Source organism: Acipenser ruthenus, chromosome 2 (genome assembly GCF_902713425.1).
Source record: "Acipenser ruthenus chromosome 2, fAciRut3.2 maternal haplotype, whole genome shotgun sequence".
Taxonomy (NCBI): Eukaryota; Metazoa; Chordata; class Actinopteri; order Acipenseriformes; family Acipenseridae; genus Acipenser; species Acipenser ruthenus.
The window spans coordinates 11,100,161-11,114,833 of NC_081190.1; the positions used below are offsets into that span (position 1 = coordinate 11,100,161).

Below are 14,673 nucleotides of genomic sequence, written 5' to 3' on the forward strand. Positions count from 1 at the left end.
CTCAGAGAATATCACGGACATTTGCAGAGCTTTTTTCAGATGTTATAGTAATAAAATAATGACTTGGATCGCATTATTGAGGCGTTTGGTGATAAAACGAGTGATTAGGAGATGATGGATCGGTATGTACGACTATTATTATTATTATTATTTATTTCTTAGCATATATGAAAGCTATAGCGAACGAAAGGGTGGGGCGGGGCTGGAGATGCCTAGTGAGTGCTTTGTTGATATGCAGGGCCTTTTAAACCCGTTTGACTGTGAAAAAAAAACAACTTTTAAACAGCGCGTCTAAAATTATCTGCGCGTGTGAAAATAAATTGGACCTGACACGCCTGACATGCACTTAATAAATGAACTGCAAAGGGTTAATGTTACATCTTACTACTCTAATATACTGGCTGTCTGTTTACAACATTCTTCATTAATGTTACATCTTACTACACTAATATAATAGCTGTCTGTTTACAACATTCTTCATTAATGTTACATCTTACTACACTAACATAATAGCTGTCTATTGACATCATTCTTCGTGTCGCCTGGATGTCATGGCGATCACTGCATCTTGATAAGAAGGTGAGTGGTAGAGAAGGCCTGAGCATAGTGTTTGATTTGTCTCTTCTTCTCTCCCTTTACTGTTTTCAGGAATACCAAATTGTGAAGAAATCAGCACGCTCCCTAAGCACCGTTCAAGTGGAGTCTCCATGGCGACTGGCCCAGCCGTCTATTATCTCCAATATAGTTCTGATGAAGGGGCAAGGGAAGGTGAGTTTCTAGCACTTCCAGCTGCTTCTCTGGGAATCGAGGCATTCAAATCACTCTCAGCTCTAATTTTTCACACTCAAGCCAGGTTTGGGGAACTTACGAACACTGTTTGCCTTCTGACAAAATATGTATGTGAATACCCCTGTACAAATAAATTCATTGAAGCACCTAAAAACATTTCCGTTTCATAGTTAATAGTTACTAGTTCAGAAAGCACATTGTTGTAAACGAGTTGGCCCTTGCTCTAACTTTTTCTTTGAAAGCCTTGCACCATAGCGGCGTCTAAGGTCATTTCAAGCTTGAAAGAACAAATGTCAGAACATAAAATGGGTCTACTGGCTTACTACAGCCTTCTGACAAAATGAATTTCTAGGAAATACCAAGACCCGGCTGGCACCATGAATGCCACTGGCATTTCATTAGCATCTGGCACGACATCCCACTGGCGTAAGAACTCATTTAGCCGAGTGTCCCGGTACTGCAGAGGCACTTTATGAAGCGTTCAGTGAAGCATGCTGCTGCTCCCTCCCAAGTCACACAGAAAGCGGTTCATTTGTATTGATGTATTTATTCATTTCCTGTTTTATATCAGGGTCTTGGTTTCAGTATTGTTGGTGGGCAGGATTCAGCTCGTGGAAGAATGGGGATTTTCGTGAAGACAATCTTTCCCAGTGGTGCAGCTGCTGCTGACGGGAGGCTCAAAGAAGGTAAAGCGCGTGTCTTTCTTTGAAGCAGCATGCTGTACTTTACACTAAAACAGGTGAGCGCTATTCATTCACAAGCAGTGCAGTTCTATCCTCTTAATCCCTGTATTTCACTTGCAGATTATTATTATTATTATTTTATTTCTTAGCAGACGCCCTTATCCAGGGCGACTTACAATTGTTACAAGATATCTCATTTTTACATACAATTACATTATTTTTTACACACAGTTACCCATTTATACAGTTGGGTTTTTACTGGAGCAATCTAGGTAAAGTACCTTGCTCAAGGGTACAGCAGCAGTGTCCCCCACCTGGGATTGAACCCATGACCCTCCGGTCAAGAGTCCAGAGCCCTAACCACTACTCCACACTGCTGCCCACTGTTCCAGTCCCTCCTTGTTTAGTATAGTGGGCTTCACTTGTCATGAAGTTAGCAAGCAGACCGTTTAGCTTACTTTATGAATACGTCTCTGATGGGGTTAGTCCATTTAAAGTATACAAAATAATATAACTGATATACACATATTCAATATATAAACGTTATGTAATACATTTAAATGTGCAGCTGTAGGCAAAAGTTTTGCATCACTCTATAGAATTAACTAATTTTGCATCATAGTCGAATGAAACCTCCTGAATAATGTTACGTTAACATATTGAATTACATATACCGCTTTGTAGTTTTCCATATACTTAACAAAAAACTGACAAAAAATTAAAACTGTGACACGTCGAAGTCTAACATGAAATACTGTACTATTATTATGGTTTCCTGTAGACTTTTGCAATATCATTTTGTAGTATATTTGAATTACATGATGTTAAATCAAATTTCTAAATTATGTTCTGTAACAGGGGATGTGATAGGTGCGTGGGTCGTCACTGGATAATAATGAGGCAGACACAGGGCATTGGTGTTGACAGGCAGACACAGGGCATTGGTGTTGACAGGCAGACACAGGGCATTGGTGTTGACAGGCAGACACAGGGCATTGGTGTTGACACACCGGACAGGCGCACAGATTTAATCACAACACAAGTGCTGCCACTAGGGTACCAGCAATGGTAGCCCTAGTGTCACATTTAATAAAGAAAAGAAAACAAAGCTAAAAATAAAAGTTTGCCACACAAAATGGCGCGCGCTAGTCCCACTTAAAGGAACATCCCGCTTCAAGAACCTACTACCCTACGATAACCTGTCTGTACTGTTGGGATCAACATCCCCTAAACTGAACTACTGCTGCTGCTCCCGAAGTCCAGCGACTCCGGGTCGTTGTGACGGTCCTGGCTGAGCAGCCTTCACAGGCCCGCGTCTTGCAGTCAAGGGGTTCCGTAGTAGTTTTCCTGCAGAGCAGACACTCTCCTCCTGATGTAAACAAAGCAAGCTTTCCCTCAGCGCTCGTCTGTGTGGCAGTGTCCGTGCGGTAGCCTCGAACTATGGCGCAGATGATTTTTGAACTCTGAGCAGCAAGCCCGGGCACGCCCTCCAGCCAATCCAGACCTCCTGATCCGCTCAGTGCTGGCGAGCCTAACTGCCCAATTGGTTGCCCAGCAACGCGTCTCAGCTGCACACACTTGTACAGGAACCAGTGACAGGGCTTCCTGTCACATGTTCCTATTGTTTTTTTGTTTTTTTTTAATTATGTCTCAATTCTATAATTCTAGGTGATGCAAAACTTTTGGCCAAGCTAGAGTTATTGGCTCTCACTGTGCACTTTGTTTTTTTAAGAGATGTGATTAAGGATTATGTGACCTTTCTACATAATCTGTAATCATGTACTAAAGCATGACTAACAAATGCACTAGTCATAGGCTTCGAGAGACAAAAATAAAACAGATGAGAAAAGGGTCTTAAATACCAAGCTACATTTTCTGTGAAAATTCAATTGGACTGGTTATTTAGAGAAGAGAAACACATGCCACAAAATCCCGGTGAAAGTGTGTCGCTACTTGTCAAAATATACTTACTGATGTATCTATATTCCCTTAAAAATGTTATTAAATTGTTATCAATAATACTGAAATATAAGAATTGTAACTGAAGAATTTTGACAACGTATAACACTCGAACAAAATGAATACTCGAATATGCCTAGAAAAAAATGACAAGCAGACCACTGAAATAGGCTCGCTGTGCCATCTGTGTTATTTAAATGTGGGTGTTTTATGTAGTGTTACTAGTAGGCTGTGATGGGGAATTATCATTATGGGGTCTATTAAATGTATCTATTAAAACACTGCTGCCCTTTAAATCACTAACCAGGACCTCCCTGACAGACAGCAATGTACTTCAGAGACTTGCATATTCCTGTCCCTTTAAATCACTAACCAGGACCTCCCTTACAGACAGCAATGCACTTCAGAGACTTGCATACTGCTGTCCTTTAAATCATTAACCAGGACCTCCCTTACAGACAGCAATGCACTTCAGAGACTTGCATACTGCTGTCCTTTAAATCACTAACCAGGACCTCCCTGACAGACAGCAATGCACTTCAGAGACTTGTATGCACTTAGTGAAACGGACCACAGCCTTTGTTTTAACGAAAGACAGAATGAAAAGACTGAAATGTGGTTTTCTCCATACATAGTGAGCAATTAGTGCATCGTGCTTTAAAATAAAGGCTACTGTATAAACCCTTTTGCAAAACAGATCTGATCAAACCACATGTACACACCAGCTTAGAATCACTGTGCTGTCTCAAGCGATCAGTCAGGTCTTTCCTCCGATGCTGTTGGTTGATGTCCATTGCTTGTTGCATTGTGAAAGCTGTTCTTGATTGCAGTAGTAACTGTTTGTATTGCTCTTGCTGTTGCCTCTCTCAGGGGATGAACTCTTAGAAGTGAACGGAGAGTCTCTGCAGGGCCTGACCCACCAGCAGGCCATCCAGACCTTCAAGGTATTTCAGTTCATTCTGAGCAAGGGCTGCTGTGAATGCAATGACAGAAATGTCTTAAACAAGTCGCATGCAACTCTACTGTGTTCAGGCATAGAGTCGTGTGCAAATGTGTTAGAACACCCCATTGTTTCTTTTGTTTGGGTTTATTGTGAAATCAAACCACTGGAACTGAAAATCTGGGAAAATTATCTAAATAGGCAAATGATTGATGGTCTAATTTAACTGATGACTTTAACAGGCCACTCATGCAAATTATTTAAATTAGTAAGAGAAACGGAACACAGAGCCACAAATGGTAAACCGCAACTTTTTAGAAGTTGTTTAAGATGTCTAATTAGAGCACAAAGTGGTTTAACATTGTCATACATGAGTGCCTATTGTTTCTATTTCACTTGATTACTGAGTGGAAATTGAAATTCTCACACCCAGAGGTTTTCATCTAGGTAGGTGTATAAAGGATAAATCTTGAGGTATTCTAATAAATGTGCACACTGCTGTGCTGTATGTCAGCAGGTCACAGAGTAACTAGGTACTGCAGCCTGCTTTGTGATCCCTCGAGTTGTGATGTTGTTCTTGCAGCAGCTGAAGAAGGGGGTGGTGACCCTGACTGTGCGGACTCGGCTGCGCAGTCCCAGCCTGACCCCCTGCCCGACCCCCACCCTGCTGAGCCGCTCCAGCTCCCCTAACTCCAACGCCAGCGGGGGGACCCCTGTGCCACCCTGCTCTGAGGATGGAGATGGCACCTGCCGCAAAGGCCCCGGACCCAAGGACCGCATCGTCATGGAGGTGACACTCAACAAAGGTAAGCACGGCTTCCTCTATCCCACAGGGGAGGGGAATGAGACTGGCCAAGCACTGGCTGGATTTACAGAGACCATCCATTGCCATGTCATAGAAAACAGCAGCAATGCTGTATATAACTGTATACCAGTAAAGCAACGTCTTAAACACTAAACAAAAGTGAGATATTGTTAGATATGCTGCAGCATGCTGTGACATCACTCTCATTGACGCTACATTCACACACACGCACACACACATATACACACATACATACATACACACACACGAGTACACACACACACACACACACACACACACATACATATGCACACACACACACACACACACACACACACACACAAATCAATGTACATTCTTACAATATGTCGCCTTTAAAAGCAGAAGCTACTGTAACAGCTTGCCACCCTAGTTCATCATCAGATCAGGCTGAATGTATCTTGATAAGAGATGATATTATCTGATGTCATCACCGGTGTATTCTGTATAATATGTGATGAGAAACATCCTCCCTGGCACAGAGGGCAGTGCTGTAACATGACACACACGAGCACGTGTTGATGTCAGTGTTGTTACACACACGAGCACATGCTGATGTCAGTGTTGTTACACACACGAGCACGTGTTGATGTCAGTGTTGTTACACACACGAGCACGTGTTGATGTCAGTGTTGTTACACACACGAGCATGTGTTGATGTCAGTGTTGTTACACACACGAGCATGTGTTGATGTCAGTGTTGTTAACACACGAGCATGTGTTGATGTCAGTGTTTGTTACACACACGAGCACATGCTGATGTCAGTGTTGTCCTCAGAGCCTGGAGTGGGACTGGGAATCGGGGCTTGCTGCCTGACGCTAGAGAACAGTTCTCCAGGGATCTACACTCACAGCCTCGCTCCCGGCTCCGTGGCCAAGATGGATGGCAGGCTCAGGTGAGTTGCACTTCCTTGTTTTAGAGTACTGGAATCCCCCGGTTGCCCCTTACACTTGGAGACATCCATAACCCTCTATAGTCAATTACTGTATCTGTTTGTACACACTATGCACATGCCGCATATCAGTTCAATGAACAGGGTCACTTGTCTGTTACTTGCTCTTCGAAGCTAAAAATGGTCACAACAGATACTTTGATTAAAAGAATCCCCCTCAGTCCATTACAGATATCTACACATGAGTACGTCTCTGTTTTTTGTTCTTAGTCGTGGAGACCAGATTCTAGAAGTGGACTCGGTGAGCCTCAGGCATGTTGCTCTGAGTGAAGCCTACGCCATTCTCAGTGAGTGTGGACCGGGCCCAGTCAACCTGATCATCAGCAGACACCCCAACCCAAAGGTAACGCCAGGAGCACCTTGTACAGAACATGCCCTGTGCCATGGGCTGATCACCTGAACATGCCCTGTGCCATGGGCTGATCACCTGAACATGCCCTGTGCCATGGGCTGATCACCTGAACATGCCCTGTGCCATGGGCTGATCACCTGAACATGCCCTGTGCCATGGGCTGATCACCTGAACATGCCCTGTGCCATGCAGGGGCTGATCACCTGAACATGCCCTGTGCCATGGGCTGATCACCTGAACATGCCCTATGCCATGCAGGGGCTGATCAACTGCACTGTCTACTGGATGTGGGCCGCTCTAGCTCAGTAAACGACAATGATTTTCCTGAAATCCTTGTTGTTCATTCAGAAGGACCCATGAAAGAGCTTTCAGTGCCATAAGTTTGACAGAAACTGCTCCACACATCCTTCACGTCAAGTCTTGCTGTTTACATTAACTCGTGTTACAAAAGAATGAAGCCCATGAAGAATGAGGCAACTAAATTAAAACTGTTTTGATTTGAGCAGCTTAGTCTTGTTAAAAAGACCACATTCAGCTACGTTAGAACTTGTCTGAATGTTGCCTCATGTTACATGGGCTTTGGCGTGCCCGTTAATTTGTTTTGCAGCATTACATTCAGATTTTTAGCTGCTGTTTGCGTTCAATCTTCATTTTCTCCTTCTCTGTTCGGCACAAGAAGCCATTCCCAGCTCTGTCTCGTGTGGAAATTGAATCTGTTTCATATCTCCTCCCCGAAACTCAAACGTCTGCTCGAAGTGATTTCAGGAAGTTAAATATTTGTTGTACCTGCAATGAAAAAAGACTTCTGCTTCCTTTAAGTCACAAAGAAGGCTTTGGCATGGCTCTGTTTCCAATGCCCCTGGTGAGGTGATTAACATTGTTAACCTGATACTAGGTGCATCATATATGCCTGTAGGGCTAGTCAATACAACATATATTTGATACTAGAGCTACACAATAATGGTCGGCTCATTTGAGTTTTCCCGTTTGATATGATGTATTAAAAAATCAGTTAAATCTCTTTACATTCAAATGAATCCTTTATGGGTTTGATCGTAGAACAAGAACATCGTGCAGCGATTTCCTAGCTTCTTAAACTGTCAAAAAAAACAAAAACATTTTTAAATATACTGTACTTTGTTGTAAAACTCAAGTCAGCCACACAACACAGTATTTTAATTATAAAAAGAATGATTCTAACAAACAGTATTTATTTAAATGCGAATAGAAATAAATAGGGAATTTTGTGTCAAATAAAACAAACAAATAAAACAAGTGCAGCTTTCTCTTTGGAAGGTGGGTTACAGCAACCTCCCACGGCTTCATTCTGTGTTATTAGAGCAGAACAGAATACAGACATAATATTTTCACAGGCGTTGTCTTAAAATGAGTGTTTTGGATAACTGCAGATTGTACAAAATACATTATACTAACCACTTCATAACAGTCACCACAAGCAATGTCTGGTCAAGTGTCGAAAAGGGCTTGTCAGAACATAAATAGGTGTCATGCTGTTTGTTGATTTCTAGTTGCAGCTGTACTGAGCGTATGGCTCCACCTAGTGGCTATATATATATATATATATATATATATATATATATATATATATATATATATATATGTTAGACCATTCAACAGTGTCTCATTTTAGGGAATATCAAACTAGATTTATTTTTCATATTTAATTGTTGACTCTAGAAGTATAAAACGGCTCTTATTTACCTCACACCGATGAATATGAATTCCTGACATCCTACAGCTGGTTCTAGAATTATTCTTGGAGCATGTTACTTTAAAAACAATAAAACAATGGATTTATGTGTTCCCAAATGAGTCACACAGTTAGCAACTGTACATTTTATCTTGCATGCAAAAACACAAGCTGACAAGGCAAATGAGTTTGCAACGTGACGCATCTACTACTTCTTGTGCCTTCCAGGTTTCAGAACAAGAGATGGATGAAGCGATTGCACGCCCCACTCATCGGGAAAGCCTGAGCAGAGACAGCCATTCTTCCCATGTGCTGGGTATGCAGCAGCACCAGTCGTTTCTTATTCCACTTACACACTGTGGGGCTGAGCTTCTTCCCATCTGTGTCTCCTGATAATCAGCATTGTGCTTTTACAATGACGGAGCACTTGTCTGGACCTAATATAATATTCTGTGGAAGTATTCTGTGAAAAATATGTAGCCTTTATTGTACATTGTTTTACTGAAAGGTTGAGACAGTTCATAGCAAGCTTTGGGGATATCACTAAACCTGCATAGCAGGGTAATAAATACAGAGCACAAGAAAAGCTTAGGATATAAATCTGTGTTTGACAAAAAAAAAAAAAAAAGGCTTACCAGGTTTGGATCACAATTGTCAAATATAAACTGGTGTGTCATTTTAGCATGTGTATACATTGCTTTATATTTTTGACTTCTAAGCAAATGCTTGTTTTGTGCATATCTAGGACTGCCCTCCAAGAGTCCATCTCCCACTGTGAAGCCCAAGCAAAGTGACGGGGCCTCCTCTCTCAGCTGGACAATGAAACGCTTCCTCGAACCAGCTAGCAGGGTGTGGCTTTCAGTTCAAATATCATCTACTGCACAGGACAGGAAACAGGGCAGTGCACACACAGTCAGTGCTATTCTAACACCAGTGCACAGGCTGCTGACGGACAAAAGCTTTGCACTTAGGATTATAGGATTGAGACATAATAAAAAATATATATGAACATAATGTAGATATTTTATTTAAAATGTAATCAAAGAAACTACAAAATTATATTGCAAAAGTCTACCGGAAGCCATAATAGTAGTACAGCATTTCAAGTTAGATTTCAAATGTCACATTTTTCAATTTGTCAGTTTTTTTGTAAAGTATATGGAAAACTACAAAGCGGTATGTAATTCAATATGTGAATGTAACATTATTCAGCAGGTTTCATTCGACTTTATGAAGCAAAATGAGTTAATTCTATTGGGTGATGCAAAACTTTTGGCCATTGCTGTATATTCATCCATAGTTTTGTCTTTTGTGCGCTCTACTTCAGCAGAAATGAAGCGTGCTTGGCTTACCACTTTGTTTGCATACCCTTAGGCAGTTTTACCTCCAGACACATGCGCATCGTGTCCTTGAAGTTTTCACTCTGAGCAGCCATGCTCCTGCTATACCTGCTGCAGCAGGGGGTTAGAAATGCAACTTGTAAGTTCTGTTTTAGTCAGGGAAGCAAAGCAGAGGGAACATCTGAAATATTTAAAAAATCTTCATGGGCTACTGCACTTTTAAGATAATGTTTGTACACAAAGATGCCCAGGATTATATTGGCCTGCTTTGCAAGCATGTTTGTGTGCTTGTTCATTTGTAATAAAGGTTTATTATTTTCAGCAAGGGTCCCTAAGCTCAGAAGCGGAGCTCTCTCAATACTTTTCACATGTGCCCAGCCAGTCATCTCTCTCGGATACCATGGTAACCGGCTCCAGTGATGACGAATTGCTCCGCAACAAGAGCTGCAACACCTCATTGGACGACAGCTCAGCCCCGCCCCTTAACCCAGGTATCACAAATTCCACTTAGACACGGGGTCTGCTTCTGTTGAGCTGGATTTTCATTCACAAGTACAGAAGTTAATAATGACACACTGTTTGAACTCTCAGTATAACTGAGGCTTGGTAAAACACCTAGGGTTATCCAGTACATAACAACCATGTGCTATTAAAAGAGAAATGTACACAATAGCAATAATGACAGCTTTGGTAGAGGACCTTGTATTGGTTACACACCCTATCATTAAGCTAGGGATGCTCATCGGTAGCCACTATAAATTCTAATGTGTTTGGTTAATGTATATTTCTATGGGTTCACTCTCCCGCTCTCCCGCAGCCTTTAAAGAGCCAGCCTCTGCCAGAATGGACGTGGCCTCTGCTTCTCCAGGCAGCAACGGGAAGAACCCTGTGAACAGGCATGTGGAGGCGGCCCGGCAGGCCAGTCTAGTGGGGAGCCCCAAGTCCGTGCGCAGCCCCCTGCTGAGGCAGCGCAGGGTCATCTGCTACGAGGACGAAGTCAGCGACGAGGATGAGGACCTGGTGCAGGCGGAGAGCCCCGACGCTGCCGTGCGCTTCAGGAGGTCTCTGCGTGTGGGCGGGGTGGAAGAGGACTCTGCGATTGTGATAGAGGGAGGCGCCCACAGGATACTGGAGCAGGACTCTGGGATAGTGATGGTCTGCTCCTCCGTGGAAGTGGAGGACGAGAGCCAGGACAGCGAGGCACCCGCTCCTCTCTACGGCAGCTCTGTGGAGTCGGAGGACGGCCTGGGGGCAGAGCAGCTGCAGGGAGGAGAGTCCCCCTCCACACCCGTCCGCTCCTTAGATCACGACGCGGGCGGCAGCAACCTGGGTGTCAAGAAAGAGCAGCACCGCGAAGGCCAGCTGGAGTCCAAGCGCTCACCCAAGCTAGAGCACAAGGCAGTCACCCGAGTCAAAAGCATGATGAGCATCGAGTGCCCAAACCTGCCCCAGCGGCAGAAGAACGAGGAGCACCACTGCCAAGCCGGAGGCAAACCGGTAGCCAGACCGCTGCCTCACAGCAAGATACCCGAGGCTGCAGACCCCTCGGGGCCAGGCACTACAGAAATGGTGCATCTGGCAAGGAAGGAGTCGGAGTCCTTTGGCCTGGACTTGGAGATCAAGGCTTCTCCTCTCAGGGTGTTGATAGCGGCTTTACGGCCTGGTGGTGCCGCTGATAGGGTACGCTACAGTCATTCACTGTTTTCTTTTAAAGACATGCACGACCCATACTTACCTCTGATCTAGATGCTTGCTCTTTAGTTGAGGTTAGCTTTTCGTGCCCAGCCCTTGTATTTCCATTTCATTCTATGGGTCAAGCTATTGCACCAGGACAAATGTACAACTTATCTGCTTTAATGATTTCACAAAAAGTCACCAAGGAAATTAAATTAAACTGTGACACAATGTCACGTTTGAAATGTTTTTGGTCCTCCTGCTGCAGATTTTCCTTGGTTGTAGTCTTTCTAGAGGTGGCATTACATGAGCATTGACTCAGTTTGCAGTTCTTTATACCCCAGTGATGTCAGCCCTTTAGCAGACAGCTCAATCCAGTGATCAGCAGCAGAGAGGACGACAATTTGTTTAATTTGTTTCAAAGGTCAGAGCATTTTTTAATGGTTGCAATAAATTTTATTCATAGTAATGTATCACATTGTAGGGATTTGTATCAGTTTGTTTCATGGTAGTGTATCACATTGTAGGGATTTGTCTCAGTTTGTTTCATGGTAATGTATCACATTGTAGGGATTTGTCTCAGTTTGTTTCATGGTAATGTATCACACTATGGATTTGTCTCAGTTTGTTTCATGATAATGTATCACATTGTAGGGGTTTGTCTCAGTTTGTTTCATGGTAATGTATCACATTGTAGGGATTTGTATCAGTTTGTTTCATGATAATGTATCACATTGTAGGGATTTGTCTCAGTTTGTTTCATGGTAATGTATCACATTGTATGGATTTGTCTCAGTTTGTTTCATGGTAATGTATCACATTGTAGGGATTTGTCTCAGTTTGTTTCATGGTAATGTATCACACTATGGATTTGTCTCAGTTTGTTTCATGGTAATGTATCACACTGTATGGATTTGTCTCAGTTTGTTTCATGGTAATGTATCACACTGTATGGATTTGTATCAGTTTGTTTCATGGTAATGTATCACACTGTAGGGATTTGTATCAGTTTGTTTCATGGTAATGTATCACATTGTAGGGATTTGTCTCAGTTTGTTTCATGGTAATGTATCACATTGTAGGGATTTGTCTCAGTTTGTTTCATGGTAATGTATCACACTATGGATTTGTCTCAGTTTGTTTCATGGTAATGTATCACATTGTAGGGATTTGTATCAGTTTGTTTCATGGTAATGTATCACATTGTAGGGATTTGTCTCAGTTTGTTTCATGATAATGTATCACATTGTATGGATTTGTATCAGTTTGTTTCATGGTAATGTATCACACTGTATGGATTTGTATCAGTTTGTTTCATGGTAGTGTATCACATTGTAGGGATTTGTCTCAGTTTGTTTCATGGTAATGTATCACATTGTATGGATTTGTATCAGTTTGTTTCATGGTAATGTATCACACTATGGATTTGTATCAGTTTGTTTCATGGTAATGTATCACATTGTAGGGATTTGTCTCAGTTTGTTTCATGGTAATGTATCACATTGTAGGGATTTGTATCAGTTTGTTTCATGGTAATGTATCACATTGTAGGGATTTGTATCAGTTTGTTTCATGGTAGTGTATCACATTGTAGGGATTTGTATCAGTTCGTTTCATGGTAATGTATCACACTGTATGGATTTGTATCAGTTTGTTTCATGGTAATGTATCACATTGTAGGGATTTGTATCAGTTTGTTTCATGGTAATGTATCACATTGTAGGGATTTGTATCAGTTTGTTTCATGGTAATGTATCACATTGTAGGGATTTGTATCAGTTTGTTTCATGGTAATGTATCACATTGTAGGGATTTGTATCAGTTTGTTTCATGGTAATGTATCACACTGTATGGATTTGTATCAGTTTGTTTCATGGTAATGTATCACATTGTAGGGATTTGTATCAGTTTGTTTCATGGTAATGTATCACATTGTAGGGATTTGTATCAGTTCGTTTCATGGTAATGTATCACACTGTATGGATTTGTATCAGTTTGTTTCATGGTAATGTATCACATTGTAGGGATTTGTATCAGTTTGTTTCATGGTAATGTATCACATTGTAGGGATTTGTATCAGTTTGTTTCATGGTAATGTATCACATTGTAGGGATTTGTATCAGTTTGTTTCATGGTAGTGTATCACATTGTAGGGATTTGTATCAGTTTGTTTCATGGTAGTGTATCACATTGTAGGGATTTGTATCAGTTCGTTTCATGGTAATGTATCACACTGTATGGATTTGTATCAGTTTGTTTCATGGTAATGTATCACATTGTAGGGATTTGTATCAGTTTGTTTCATGGTAATGTATCACACTGTATGGATTTGTCTCAGTTTGTTTCATGGTAATGTATCACACTGTATGGATTTGTCTCAGTTTGTTTCATGGTAATGTATCACACTATGGATTTGTATCAGTTTGTTTCATGGTAATGTATCACATTGTAGGGATTTGTATCAGTTTGTTTCATGGTAATGTATCACATTGTAGGGATTTGTCTCAGTTTGTTTCATGATAATGTATCACATTGTAGGGATTTGTCTCAGTTTGTTTCATGGTAATGTATCACATTGTAGGGATTTGTATCAGTTTGTTTCATGGTAATGTATCACACTATGGATTTGTATCAGTTTGTTTCATGGTAATGTATCACACTGTATGGATTTGTCTCAGTTTGTTTCATGGTAATGTATCACATTGTAGGGATTTGTCTCAGTTTGTTTCATGGTAATGTATCACACTATGGATTTGTATCAGTTTGTTTCATGGTAATGTATCACATTGTAGGGATTTGTCTCAGTTTGTTTCATGGTAATGTATCACACTGTATGGATTTGTATCAGTTTGTTTCATGGTAATGTATCACATTGTAGGGATTTGTCTCAGTTTGTTTCATGATAATGTATCACATTGTAGGGATTTGTCTCAGTTTGTTTCATGGTAATGTATCACATTGTAGGGATTTGTATCAGTTTGTTTCATGGTAATGTATCACACTGTATGGATTTGTATCAGTTTGTTTCATGGTAATGTATCACATTGTAGGGATTTGTATCAGTTTGTTTCATGGTAATGTATCACATTGTAGGGATTTGTCTCAGTTTGTTTCATGATAATGTATCACATTGTAGGGATTTGTCTCAGTTTGTTTCATGGTAATGTATCACATTGTAGGGATTTGTATCAGTTTGTTTCATGGTAATGTATCACACTATGGATTTGTATCAGTTTGTTTCATGGTAATGTATCACACTGTATGGATTTGTCTCAGTTTGTTTCATGGTAATGTATCACACTGTATGGATTTGTCTCAGTTTGTTTCATGGTAATGTATCACATTGTAGGGATTTGTCTCAGTTTGTTTCATGGTAATGTATCACATTGTAGGGATTTGTCTCAGTTTGTTTCATGGTAATGTATCAC

The 14,673-nt window shown here is 41.3% G+C and overlaps 1 protein-coding gene across 3 annotated transcripts in view; it reads left to right on the plus strand.

The window, feature by feature from the left end:
• The window catches only part of LOC117403718 (PDZ domain-containing protein 2-like), a 113,328-nt gene that overhangs the window by 78,884 nt on the left and 19,771 nt on the right, over window positions 1-14,673 (plus strand). For 2 of the 3 annotated variants that reach the window (XM_058989308.1, XM_058989319.1), the window contains 10 exons: window positions 649-768; window positions 1,361-1,475; window positions 4,302-4,375; window positions 4,955-5,177; window positions 5,994-6,111; window positions 6,379-6,511; window positions 8,460-8,547; window positions 8,977-9,080; window positions 9,894-10,062; window positions 10,389-11,251. In XM_058989308.1, coding sequence (XP_058845291.1) covers window positions 649-768; window positions 1,361-1,475; window positions 4,302-4,375; window positions 4,955-5,177; window positions 5,994-6,111; window positions 6,379-6,511; window positions 8,460-8,547; window positions 8,977-9,080; window positions 9,894-10,062; window positions 10,389-11,251 — 2,007 coding nt within the window. The remainder of the gene's footprint in view (window positions 1-648; window positions 769-1,360; window positions 1,476-4,301; window positions 4,376-4,954; window positions 5,178-5,993; window positions 6,112-6,378; window positions 6,512-8,459; window positions 8,548-8,976; window positions 9,081-9,893; window positions 10,063-10,388; window positions 11,252-14,673) is intronic. The other variant, XM_058989314.1, reaches the window with a different exon arrangement.